The sequence below is a fragment of the Miniopterus schreibersii genome (genome assembly GCF_964146895.1).
Source record: "Miniopterus schreibersii genome assembly, chromosome: 8".
In the NCBI taxonomy this organism is placed as follows: Eukaryota; Metazoa; Chordata; class Mammalia; order Chiroptera; family Miniopteridae; genus Miniopterus; species Miniopterus schreibersii.
In genome coordinates, this window is record NC_138109.1 from 53,544,645 (window position 1) to 53,558,467 (window position 13,823).

The 13,823-nt window shown below is 40.8% G+C and overlaps 1 protein-coding gene and 1 pseudogene across 3 annotated transcripts in view; one reads left to right on the plus strand and one right to left on the minus strand.

The window, feature by feature from the left end:
- Nucleotides 1–6,583: 6,583 nt before the first annotated feature.
- PRKACB (protein kinase cAMP-activated catalytic subunit beta) overlaps nucleotides 6,584–13,823 on the plus strand; it is a 94,122-nt gene continuing 86,882 nt past the window's right edge. Inside the window, exon 1 of one of the 2 annotated variants that reach the window (XM_081144731.1) lies at nucleotides 6,584–6,893. In XM_081144731.1, coding sequence (XP_081000857.1) covers nucleotides 6,848–6,893 — 46 coding nt within the window. In that variant the 5' untranslated portion in view covers nucleotides 6,584–6,847. The remainder of the gene's footprint in view (nucleotides 6,894–13,823) is intronic. The other variant, XM_081144728.1, reaches the window with a different exon arrangement.
- LOC308560636 (large ribosomal subunit protein eL30 pseudogene) lies at nucleotides 9,034–9,469 on the minus strand (annotated as a pseudogene). Its single transcript has one exon. The product of its transcript is annotated as a large ribosomal subunit protein eL30 pseudogene (transcript).

Sequence of the window (13,823 nt, forward strand, 5' to 3'; positions counted from 1 at the left end):
GGTCTTAGCAGGAAAAGGATCCTAAGACTCACAGACAAGCCTGAGACTAACATCACCAGATTACTCTGGACAACAGAATAGACCCCTGCCCCTTGTTAAAAGACAGCAGTCTCCCCTTAGCTAAAAATCTTTCAAGAACCTCACTTGAGACACGTGCCTCAAAGATAATGCTTATCATCTTCAAGATCTACCTTCTCTACTCCTCATTGCATTGAACTGGCGGTATAGTTGATCACGATCATTCATGGACTCCAGATTTGCAAATTTGCCTACTCGCTAAAATTTATTTGTAACCCCCAAATCAATACAGCACTTTTGAGCTATTAGTTGTAGATACTTAGTATGAGGTTGAACAAGGCCACACTCTACCTTCTTGTTTCAGCTCTCATACTTTAAACAAGTGTCCTTTTTCCAGTCTTTCTAATGCCATGTCTTTTCACAGTTTGTGGTTTTTTGTTTGTTTCATTTGTTTGTTTGTTTTGGGTGATTTTGCTGTTTAAAATGGCCCCCCAAAATAGTTCTGAAATGCTGTCTAATGTTTCTAAGTGCAAGAATACTGTGATGTGCCTTATGGAGAAAATATGTAGGTTAGCTTCATTCAGACATGAGTTATACAACATTAATGAATCAACCACATATAGTAAATGAAATGTCTTTAAACAGCAACATATATAAAACAAGGTTATCTGTTGATCAGTTAAGGAAAATATTGTGAACCAAGGCAGCCAGAAAGCTAACCCTGTATTTAACCTAGGAGTAAAGGCTCAGTGACTTTACAGAACATAACTACCTCAAATAACAAGAATTGGCTGCACAGCATACACAAAAGGAATTTCAGGTCCTGGCTAAAAACTAATTGCAGGAACTACGGGAACACCTGTGGGAATAGATTGGTGGAAGTGGAGTCGGGGAAATATGATTGGATAGAGGAAATTTTATTGACATGGGCAATATTCTCCCATGCCTTGTGATTCAACATTCTGGCAAAGACCTCTGGAACCAGTCCTAATATGGGTGGAGATGGCATTTTGAGGCCTGGACATGATGATGCCTACATAAACAAGATGGAAATACTGGAAATATGTTGGAATAGTACTAAGTAAAAGCTCAGCTGGCTCCAGGTGTGTGAAGCTTGATAGATAATTAATGTGAGACTGGAGAACCTCACCTGGCTTTATTTCCTGGGAGAGCCCAGAGGATACTTTATTCACTAAGGCAATGAGGAATCCTCGAGAACCAGCGAGCTCAATAACTCAGGGCTGACAGTAGGAGACGCAGTCATGGAACTGATTTCCTGCTTATTAGTGGAAGAGTTCTTTTCATGCAGACTTATAGCATAAACAAATTTGATCATATAACTGGCCATAATCTCCCTCTAAAGAAATTCAGAGCGAAATGATATAGAGAATGTACTTTGACAACAATGCAATAATACTAGCAATAAGTAACAAAATCTAACTAGAAAAATTATGTTTTAGGCTTTACATTTATGCATACGATACATTTTGAGTTAATTTTTCTATATAGTGTGACATATGGGTCAGTTATTTTTAAATACAGATATCTAGTTGTGGAATCATTTGTTTAATGACCACCTTTCTCCACTGAATATGCAACTTAACTTTCTTGTGCCTTTGTCAAGAATCAATTAAAAACATATGTATAGCTCTCTTTCTGGATTCTTTCTTCTGTTCCATTGATTTACTTGTCTACCTTTATACCAACAGCACATTGTGTTGATTACTATATATGATAGTTAATTTTATGTTTCAACTTTACTGGGCTCAGGAATGTCAAGATAGCTGATAAAACATTATTTCTGGCTGTGTCTGTTAGGGTATTTCCAGAAGAGATTAGCATTTGAACCAGTACATTGAGTAAAGAATATCCACTCACCCAAAGCAATGTGAGTGGGCATCACCCAATCTGTTAAGGGCTCAAACTGAACAAAAAAGGGAAGGGTGAATTCTCTTTTTTTGAGTTGGCATATCCATTTTCTCCTGCCCTCAGATGACAGAGTTTCTGGTTCTTAGGAGTTAGAGCTCTGGGACTTAAACCACATTGGCTCCCTTGGTTCTCAGGTCTTCAGACTCAGATTAAATTATACCACCAGCTTTCCTGGTTTCTCAAGCTTGCAGTTCTGTGTCTCTGAAGAACCCTAATATCCTGTAGGTTTATAATGAATCTTTAAGTCAGGTAAAGTCTCCCAACTTGGTTCTTCTTTTTCAAAGTTGTTTTAGCTATTCCAAGTCCTTTGTATTTCCATATGGATTTTAGAATCAGCTTGTCAATTTTATAAAAAGCTTGCTATAATTTTGCTTGGAATTGCATTGAATCTATAGATAATTTTGGAAGAATTGACATCTGAGCAAAACTGAGTATTCTGATCCATGAACACAGTATATCTCTCCATTTATTTAGTTTTTCTTTAACTTCTTGCAGCAATGTTTGATAGGTCATGCAAATCTTTTGTCAGACTTATTCCTAAGTATTTCATTTATTTCATGCTATTGTAAATTGTATTTTTAAAATTTCAATTTCCAAGTGTTTATTACTAAAATATAAAATACAATTGATTTTAAAATAATGGCCCAGTATCATGCAACCTAGCTAAGCTAACTATTTTGTCTCCCAAATCAGGTAACAGAATATTTCTGGCATATTTAACAAAAAATTTTTTTTGATTTTATGATAAAGTCTACCACATTTTTTGGAGGGGAGAAAGTGTAGCCTACTGCAGATCCACTGAGGAGAAATACTTGTCTTTACTACTCTGTAAAATAAGTGCTTTGTAGTAAACGTTGTTTTATTGAGTGTTCAATTTTTATTCCATCTTCTTTTTGTAGCTGGGGAATTTCTGCTTCCCTATTGATGAGTCTCTTGAGATTGCTAATCAGTTGCCTTGTTCTGGGTAAGAAGCAGAAACCTAACCCAAGGTAGACCAATTGAATTCTCTCCCTAGAAACTGAAGTGTGGGAAAAGGAACAAGACTGAAAACAGTATCTTTTCTTGTTCCACTGGCTATTTTGAGGGGAAACGTCACACAGCAATCACTATTTTGATCTTGGGAGCTGCCTGGTTCCTGAGTGTGCCAAGCCTGGTTCTTCAGCTTTCTTTTCCTTTCTACAAGCATCTGTATATTCTATCAGTACATTTCTGTTTTGCTTCCATTACTGAGAGTCCATTTCTAGCATGCAGTTAATCAAATTGATACCCCTCTTTCTCTCTTGACCTCTGTGACTGCATTTCTGGTTCGCTTTCAGCTTGTCTGAGGACTCCAGGCTACTTTTAGGACTCCCTTCTTTTTTTCTATAACTGCCCATTGTTAGCTGCCGTTTTCCTTTGCATTTTGTCTTTGTGAGGTTCCACTCAGAGCTGTGGCGTTGAGTCCCATCTTTACACTGTATTCACAACTTCCTGTATTGATCTGTTACATTTCCCTGCTTTTCTTCATCCCCATATACATGCCACACTACCAACCCAAACTCTGTAAGACACACCTCTCATTAATTAAAAAACTAGTTTTCTCTCCTTCATTCCTTACCTTCCTTTGTTATCCAGTCACCCAGGATGGAAAATTGACTGAGAGCTTTAAGTCTTTCTTATTTTCACTGTATTAAGCATCTATTCTTTTTGTCTACCTTATTTGACAATTTCTTCCAGAATACTGCGCTTCTCTTATTCCACGCCAAGCATGGCACCCTGCTTCCACAGGAATGGTCATGTGACTCACACAGAACCAACAGGTATAGTATATTTATAACATGCGGATACTGGGAAAGAGAAGACATTGTTCTTTAAGTTGCTAACGGGGAGGATGTCAATCTCTCATGTGGAAAGAGCCTACTTGGCAGAATACAGTCAATGTATACACAGAATTAGGGTGTGTGGACGAAAGGGGCCCCATTCTAACCCGACTAGCTCAGGGAAGGCCTGCGTGGCAGCCTTACAAACTCAGAGACCTAAAGTAACCACAAAGGATGGTCTGAAATGAAAACTTTCTTAATTAAAAAGCAGTTTGTGGTAGGCAGTCATGTCCTAGGCTGGTATCCTCCCTGACAAAGGTCAATCTTTACCTTCACTGAGCCTGTCTATTGTCTTTTTTCATCTATGATAATACACCTTTGGAATGTCAAAGTAATTTCCTTTTTCCAGACCCTTCAAAGAACAGATATTGCACCAGAGCAGAGACCACAAATCCCCTCATTGTTATTGAGTTAACTGCTGACTGTTAACTCTCCTGTACCCACCTATGTAAAGGAAGTATGTGTTTATCATTTTACTTTATATCCAATCCTAGAAGTATCTCCACTTTGCTTTCTCCCACCTCCCTAATCTATCACCAGTGGATTTCATGTAAACCACTTATGTCTTCTTTTTTGATTGTAATATATAAAATAAGGTACAAAACTGCCATTCTCTGGAGCATTTTCTCAATCCGCTGAAATTTTGCTTCCCAGCAATTGTCATCAGTTTCACTCAAGCTCACAAAAATTCTCTACAGGTTTGAGTGTTTCTTACATTGACAATATGAACTGGGAGAACTGTCATGCAAGCCTCTGCTCATGCTATTCTTAGTGCTCAATGATCTTCCCTATCTGCTTAACAGCAAAATCACTAAATTCTCTGTGGTTGATGACTTAACAGCACTTTCCTTTACCTTTCCTCAGTGACCTGTTTATATTTACACTATATTACAAAGTTAGTCTTATTTTATAGAATCACTTACTTACACATCCCTCTTGCCTTACACAAAAACTTCTTGAGGGCAGAGGACAGTTTTATTCATCTTTGTACCCCCATCATGCTCTGCATATAGTAGGGACTCATTATATTTAATGCAATCATATTTGTTAAGTGATTGTTACCGACACATAAATGCAGGAAACACAGAATATTATTGGGGGGTGGAAGACAGGGTTACATTTATTGAGTGCCTACTATGTAACAAAAGTTATCCTGGGTGCTTTTCATATATGATTTAATTTAATCCACATAACTTCACATTTTGGAAAACTAGGGAAAAAGAAAATGAAATAATTTATGTGAAGGTCACAGATAGTGGCTATACCATAGCATAAACTCAGACATTTCTGACTTCAAAGCTCAAACCACTTCAGCTTCACTATATACCACTCTGGTTTGTCACTATCAATAATGTGAACATAATTTTAATTTAGTGGGCCAGATTCACCTTGGTCAGAGATGGGCTTCAATTATAAAGCAGAGATTTCATGAAAGCTCTTGCCCCATCTGTTTGGTAATTTCATAAAGAAGCAAATGTTTTGGAAATTTGGGTGTTTTTTATTTACAGGTACTGTCAAAGAATGTACAGCACAAAACTAGCAAAAATTTAGCCATAGTTTTGATAAAATATACTAGTAAAATCAAAATATAATTATCTAGGGGCTAATATAACCGGTTTTGCTTATGTAGGCTTACTGTGGAGATCAGTTTGCTCCTAAGTAAAACAGTGATAGTAAAGCAACTTATAGGGTTCTTGAGGATAAAGTGAGCTACCATTTATACAGTACTTAAAATGCAGTATCTGTGTTATGTTTATTAAATTGATTTAACAGAATAGGTAATAAGAAATAGCAGGAAGAGCTTACTGACAAACTTCCACAGTTACCTCTCCATTTTTGTCAGTCATGCAAAATGTTTTTTAAGAATTCTGAGAAATTTCTTCTGGTTACTTTCAAGTCAACAGATATCCATGAAACACCTACAGCCTTGGGGACACAAAATAATTTATGTGTTCCCTGTCCCTTGGGTAGTCTTTCTACACTAAATATGGAATAAATGCTCACAGCGCCAAGTTCAAAGAAACATGCAACAGAAAGTACTATAACGCTACACAAACAACCCGTTCGGGAAAGCCATTCGCAAATTTAAGTGCTCTAAGTGGCGTATTAATAAAAACGCAACTACCAAGTGGGAAGGCGTTTATTTTGACATCCACACAGAAGGCGGCTACAGACAACGCTGAACAGCAACAGGCATTCTGCAGAAACACTAACATTTCCCTTTTTCTCCGCCTGGGAGGTCTGACAAAACCTGAGACAGTGATCCGTGAAAACACGGCGAGTGAACACCAGGGCCTGTGGCTGGCGCTGAAGTCCCCGCGGAGGGGGCTCGGCGGGTACCTGCGGCCGCGGGGCGAAGAGGCTCGCGGCGGGCGCCGATCGGTGCCCAGGACCCCGGGACGTCCCCCCGCCGCCGTCTCTCCCCGGCGGCGCGGTTCCCGCCGGCAGGGGCTGCGGGAGGAGGCGGCCTTAGGAGCGGAGGCGCCGCGCCGCGGGGCGCAGAGCAACCCGGGCCCCCGCTCGGCTTCCCAGGCCGCGCTCCGGGCGCCGCGGCGGCCAGGCTCTCGGGGATGAGCCTCCGGCCACCAGCCCCGCCGACAACATCCGGCTCCGCGGGCGCGGGCCAGCCAGTCCCGGCCGCCCGGGGCCACTTCGGCCGGACGGAGCCCCTCGGGCGGCCCCCCGCGTCCGGGGCCCGCACGTCACTTCCGCGCCCGCGCGCCCGCGGGGAGGGGCGGGGACCGGGCGGCGGCGCGCGCTGCCCGGGGGCGCGCGGGGAGGGCGGGGCGGGGAAGGGGGAGTGTCTGCCCGGGGCCGCCGGGGCGCCAGCGCCGCCACCGCCGCCGCCGCCCGGGCAGAGGAGTTTGCCGAAGCCCGGCGCTCGGATCCGGCCCAGCCGTCCCGCCGGGAACTCGGGGCTTCGGCGCCGGGAGCACCGACCGCTCGGACCCGCGAAGTGGGAGCTGCTCCGCCCGTGGGAGCGGTGGGGCGGCCCCAGCCCCCATTCCCCTCCCTGACCCCTTCTTTCCGTCGCCCCAGGCATGGGGAACGCGGCGACCGCCAAGAAAGGCAGCGAGGTGGAGAGCGGTGAGTGCGGGGCCCCGCCCGGGGACCCTCCGGGCGGGCGCGCGCGGGGCACGGAGCGCCCCTCGGGGTCGGCGCCCCGAGGCCGCGGGCTTGGTCCAGGCCTTGCAGCGGCGATCGGGAGCTGCTCGAGGGGGCCCTGGGGACCGGCTGCCTGCCTCCCCCCCCCCCCAGGTCCCGCGCGAGGGCTGAGCGCCCAGGGCGGGTTGGAGAGCAGGGAGAGGAGCGGTCCCCGCGACGCCCCTTCCTCCCGGAGCGAGGGGGACTCCCACATTCTGAAACACTTCCCCAAATATGGTTCTGGTAAAGAAGTGCCCGGTACCATCCCAACCTTCTCGCCCCCCCCCCCGCCCCGCCTTTTTTGGGAGCCACAGGTAGTGCGGCCGCCAGGATTGGCTCCTTTCCCTCCATCACCTTTGCAAACCGGCCCGAGCGCACGGCGAGGGGCCGCGCGTCTGGCTCCTCCGGCGACGCTGATCCGGAGTGGAAAACTATGTTTTAGAGATCCTCCCTCTTCAGAGGAGGAATGGAAAATATGATAAGACTGAAAGACAACTTTATCCACGAGAGGAAAAAAGGCAGTGCAGGCTTGCCTTTTCTTAGGACGTTCAGGAATCTGTTACTACAAGGTAGAACTTAAAGGTCACTCCGAGCCCAGAGCTTCCCAGAACACGGTGAATTTATTCTGAGCGCTGAAAGTGCGGGCAGGCCGCACTTTGCACCAAACAGTAAGAAATCATGGCAGTTGAATTTCTGTATGGCTACACGGATATATAGTGCTGGCGGAAAAAAAACCAATTTTCCTCCCACCTTCTAAGTTCTTCTAACTGGGCTGATAAATTAACACGAGGCAGGAGAAAAATCTCCAAAATTCATACTGATGTACATTTGGAGGTACCATAAAATATGAAACTTGAAGACACTCTGGGCAGTTGAGGTTTATATGCCATTTTGGACAAAGGAGAAAGGGGTCAGGGGTCTGGGATTTCAAAGGGAAAGTAGGCAATTTACAGGTAGATGAAAAGAGCAAAGGTGCTAAACAAATTCTTGCTGGGCCGCCCAGAAACAGTGGGACACAGAGGGGAGTCTAACAGACGGGCTTTGCTGCATTTCTCCCTGCCTGACGCTTTTAGTTTGTGTTAGGATGCTAAGGTGATGCTCCTTTCCACGAAGCACGTTTTTCTATCTGAATTCCTTTAAGCCAGTGAAGCTGGAGGGTCAACTGTTCCGAGTCTTTTGTTTCTTAATAATCAGCTTAAAATTTATATTGCAGAAGGGACATTTTTGGGGTGGCAAAACTTTGGTCCCCTTCAGTATATCTGGATTGTTGTGTACAAAATATTTATTTGCCTTTGTCCGGTTCATCTCAGATTTTAAAATTCAGTCCGAATAACAAATGGTATTGGTTATATCTCCACGAGTAAATTACATCTCTCAGCACTTGAGGGAATGCCTGATCACTCCAGTTTGTGTAAACTGTATCTTTTCATGTTTCTATGTTTGTAACATGTTTTAGGCTAGTTTTGTATTTTAGCATGAAGGAAAGTTTTTTTCTGTATCAGTAAAGCAAAGGTTTGGAAAGATTTAGTCATTCATTTTGTTTATTATGAATAGTGAGATCAGATTATATGGTGTATGTTTCACCAGTAAGGTTTTGGTGTAACTTTTCAGGAGCTCCAGAAAAGTTGGATATACTTTCATACAAATTATCAGTGAACATACTTTAGTATGTGATGTGGAGATTTTATTTTAAAATTAAATTATTGGGGTGACATTGGTTAATCGGGTGATATAGGTTTCGAATGTACATGTCTATGATACGTGATCCGTATATTGCATTGTGTGCTCACCACCCAAAGTTAAACCATCTTCCGTCACCATATATTTGGCTTCTTTACCCTCTACATTCCCCTACCCCCTTCCCTCTCTGGTAACCACTACACTGTTGTTTGTGTCTATGAGTTTCAGTTTTATATCCCACATATGAGTGAAATCATATGGTTCTTAGCTTTTTCTGACTAACTTATTTCACTTAGCATAGTATTCTCAAGGGCCATCCATGTTGTGGCAAATGGCAGTATTTCATCTTTTCTTATGGCTGAGTAGTATTTCATAGTATATATGTACCCCATCTTCTCTATCAAATCACCTATCAAAGGACACTTTCGGTTTGTTTTGGTTTTTGCAGTTTTTAAACCAAACTCTGGCCAGTTTTATGAAAGAAAAATTTCGCATGACTTACTTTTCACCAGTCTGTCCCGGCATGCTTCTAATGATATCAGAATTGCCTGGGTCAGTGATAGCCAATGTGCATACTCTGTAGTATTTTCCACATGCTCTGCCCAACTCAGTATTATTGCCACTGTCGTGAAGGCCGCCTGTCTTGGCCAACATGGCTAGTGCTCTGTTTCCTCACGGCAGGACAGTTTTTGGCAAGGATGACCAGGTTTGCTTTGTCTCATCTGGTTATCCTGAGAGTCTGCTTGTACCCCACCATGCACTTTCCACCTTTCATAACCAGCTGGAGCCTAGAGTTGGTCAACTCCAGTGTCTTTTTCTGTCTTCTTTGTGGCCACCATCTTCCTGCCTTAGGTGCAGATGGCCCCCAACCAAGAGCAGCTGCCAAGATGGCCAGGGAGTTAGAAAGCTCAAAGGACACTTTGGTCGTCTCCTTGTCTCGGCCACCACGAATAATGTTGCAATGAACATAGAGGTGCATGTATATTTGCGAATACATGTTTTCAGATTTTTCGGGTAGATATTCAGAAGATGGATTGCTGGGTCGTATGGTAACTATATTCTTAATTTTTTGAGGAACTGCCATGGTGTTTTTCATAGTGTCTGTACCAGTCTACATTCCCACCAGCAGTGAAGGGAGGGTTCCTTTTTCTCCACAACCTCTCCCACACTTGTTATTACCTGTGAGGTGGTTTCTCATTATACTTTTTAAATTTGCATTTCCCTAATAGCTCGTGAAGTTGAACACCTTTTCATATATCTGTTGGCTGTTTGTATGTCTCTGGGGGCAGGTGTCTTCAGGTCCTCTGCCCATTTTTAATTGGATTGTTTGTTTGTTGTTGAGTTGTATGAACTCTTTATATATTTTGGATATTAACCCCTTGTCAGAGCTGTTGTTTGCACAATATGATCATTCAGTTAGTTGGTTGCCTTTTTGTTTTGTTATTGGTTTCTTTTGCTGTGCAGAAACTTTTTAGTTTGATAATGTTCCATTCACATATTTTTACCTTTACTTCCCTTACCTTTGGGGTCAAATCCATAAAATGTTCTCTATGACCAAAGTGATAATGGAGATTTCAAAAAGCTGATGTAGAGGTAGAACTTTCATTGTCTTTTTATTGTACAAATGTAGTAACTAACTGTACTATAATATAAAATATAAAGAATGCAGAAAGTGTAAAGGATTATTTGTGTCTGATGCACCGTCAATTTCCCTTTTAATTTAAAGCTGTATTAATTTAAGCTAAATCATGTGCTAATTGTATTCCAAAAAGTGTGCTTGGTAATTGAATCATATCAGTGATTTTTGTTAGCAAGTGCTGGGCTGTATGGTGCTTATATTTTCCATGGTGAGAGTAGACTCTTCTGTGACCTATATGCAGTAGTCCTACCTAATCCACGGTTTTACTCCTTGTGGTTTCAGTTACCCTCGGTCAGTCACATTCCAAAAATATTAAATGGAAAGTTCCAGAATAAAACAATAAGTTTTAAATGTGTGTCATTCTGAGTAGCATGATGGAATTCTGCACCATCCCACTCCATCCATCCTGCCCAGAATGTGAACCATCCCTTTTGTTCAGCGTACTCACTACCTGCCTGTTAGGCACTTAGTACCGTCTTGGTTATTAGATTGACTGTCATTGTATCACAGTTCTTGTGTTCAAGAAATCCTTATAGTAGCCTGGAACTATGTCACAACCCTGTGTGGTTCACCTCACTTCGTCTCATCACTTAGGCATTGCATCATCTCACATCAAAAGAAGGGTGAATATAGTGTAGTAAGATATTTTGAGAGAGAGAGAGACCACATTCACATAACTTTTATTACAGTATATTGTTGTTATTTTTATTTCGTGATTAGTTACTATTGTTAATCACTTACTGTGTCTACTTTGTCAATTAAACTTTATCATAGGTATGTATGTATAGGAAAAAACTAGTACATGCAAGGTTCAGTACTATCTACAGTTTTGGGCATCCACTGGGGGTCTTGAGAATGTATCCCCCGTGGATAGTGGGAACTCCTGCATTTCTGTTATTAAGTTGTGAAACCAATTCTCTCCTGGACAGTAACAATTTGAAGCTCATAGCTATGGGATCATCTTGAAATATTTACAGAAAACAGAATGGAAACTTTGTTTATCTAAATATATTTAAATTGTTCCAATGAATAATTCTTTCCTAAGCTTTAACTGTTGGTGACAGCCTAATTCTTAAGTATATTTGCCAGCTTTTTATGTAAGTTTGTTAGTGGAAAACTGAAGGTCATATCGCAGTTGGAATAAATCTTGTGAAATGATAAAAGAAAATATCAAATGGTGTCTCATAAGGACAATTATTTGAAATGCAATGGGTTGATCAGTTTGTAATTTGTATTTGGAACAATGTTATCAGGCACGTGCTGCTGCTTTTCTACTGTAGGGAACAAAAAAATATTATTGATATATCTTAAAACTTAATGAAAGAGCAATGTTGCCATATATATCTGACTATTCTGTGTGTATTTAAAAAAATAGTCTTGAAAATATATGCCTTTCAAAGTTTGATTGTAGTTATTTAAACTTCAGTGGATAAAGTTTTAGAAATATAAGTGATCTTAGAGATCAGCCTGTGTAATCATTCCCTTTCAAAGCCAAAAAGCCTCACTACTGAAGAAGCTGGAATTGAGACCATACTATTAGTGATATCAAGGTAAGGAATAGAGGCTGGTGTCCTGACTCCATTCTGCATCACGAAATAATCAACTAATAAATATATATTCAAAATGTCTACCAAGTGTTTTAGTTTCATTTTTACACCCTGTGAGTAAAAGCTCAAGAAATTTACTATCTAGTGTAAGAAAGACAATGTACATATAAAGGTTTACTGGAAAGCAATATATGATAAGTGCTAACATTATGGAAAGTGAAGTGGAACTCTGAAAGCTACCAATAGGAAAATGTTTGATTTGAAAAACTAATTTTAAAATATCAGGTTGGCTGAGATCTGAGGTTTGGTTTGGACCACGTTTCATATAGGTGACTCTTGAGTTTAATTCCAAAACTATTCCAGAAGACTGAAACTGGGCATAAAGATATTTGAAAAAGGTCTTGGTTATCTTTGACAGTCTGGTGCCTTTGTTGTACTCTATTGAAACTTACTCTTCTGCTCTTAAAATTAAACATTTTCTGGGGTAAGGCTTAAAAGCTAGGAGGAGGAGTCCATTCTCATCTCCATTGTTTCTGGAGATAACATTACGTTAGGCACCTATTGTACTGTAGTGAACTGGGAATTTGTATTGATATGTCTTAAAACTTAATGAAAGAATAACTCTTACCATTACATATTTGTTTTGTGTATTTAAAAAAATTACTCTCAAAAATATATGCATTTCAAAATTTCAATGTAGTTATTTAAACTTCAGCTAATACCCCAAAACATAATGTTTTAGAAATATAAGTGAGTATATAATTCTCAGAGAAGTTTTAAACTCTTGTTCAAAGTTGTTTTAACTCTCCATTCTCTCACTTTTTAGTTTAGCCAAAGTCACCAACATAAAAAAAATACATGCCACTTACTATAACCTGGGAGGGATTTGTTAGTTTATTTCATTAAAAAAAAAAAATAGGCCCCACAGGTGAAGCTTTGTATTACACTCTCACGGCAAAGGTGTTGAGGCCTGTGTGTGAGTAAAGTGTTGGTAGAGATTTGGATGTAAATTTTTGCATGACTGCAAGTGGTAGAGCCACACTGTGTAACCTTGTGTCTGCGTAATGGTTTTTGAATGTTTTCCAGAAATCTCTCTGTCTTAAGAACTTAAGGAGAATAAAAATTAATCAAAGAAAGTCACCAGTAGACTAGGTTCAACCAAAATGCAAGTTTCATAACAACTACATTTTTTGAAGGTTTACTGTGTACCAGGTTCTCTCTAAGCACTTTGCATAAATAATTTCATTAAGCTTTTCAACTCTATGAAGCAGTTTCGTTATTTGTAAATTTTATAGTTGAGAAAATAGAGGGTCAGGGAGCTTAAATGACTCGCCTAAGGTTGCAGGACTAGTTAAGTCAAGGAGCAGCATTTGAATCTGGGTAGCCTGACCCCTGAACCTGAAATCCTAACAACTCTGCTGAACAGCTTCTATATCCAGGGGAAAAGCTGATTTTGAGACACATAGCTTACTCTTTACTTTGTTACAGTTTATTATCAGTTATAGAACATTTTGGTTGTTTCAATAATGCCTTTATTTGGGTATATTAAATATCTTAAGTGAGAGTTACTTTTTCTTGTATCATTCTCTAGATTCAGTTTTCTCATTGGTACAGTGAGGACAAAGGCTTAAATTACTTTCAAAGTCTTTTCAGAATCAACATGGTGTAATTTCAAATTAAGCCATATAAAATTAATTTTATATACTGAAAACCTTTGTCTTTATTACTATTTGTATTTAATTATTTTTTCATTTGTAATGTATGCCTTTCCTTCCTATTAAATAGCCAACCAAAAAATTACTAATTACTATTTGAACTTGTACTGATATTTTTAAAGTATTTAGAAATTTGCATTTTGCCATGGTTTAGAATAGTACTGTTCAATGGTACTTTCTGCTGTGATGGAAATGTTCCTGGTATTGTGGCAGACACTGACTGCAGGCAGCTATTGAGCACTTGCAATGTGACTGGGGAGACTGAGGAACTCAATTTCTAACTTACAGGTGG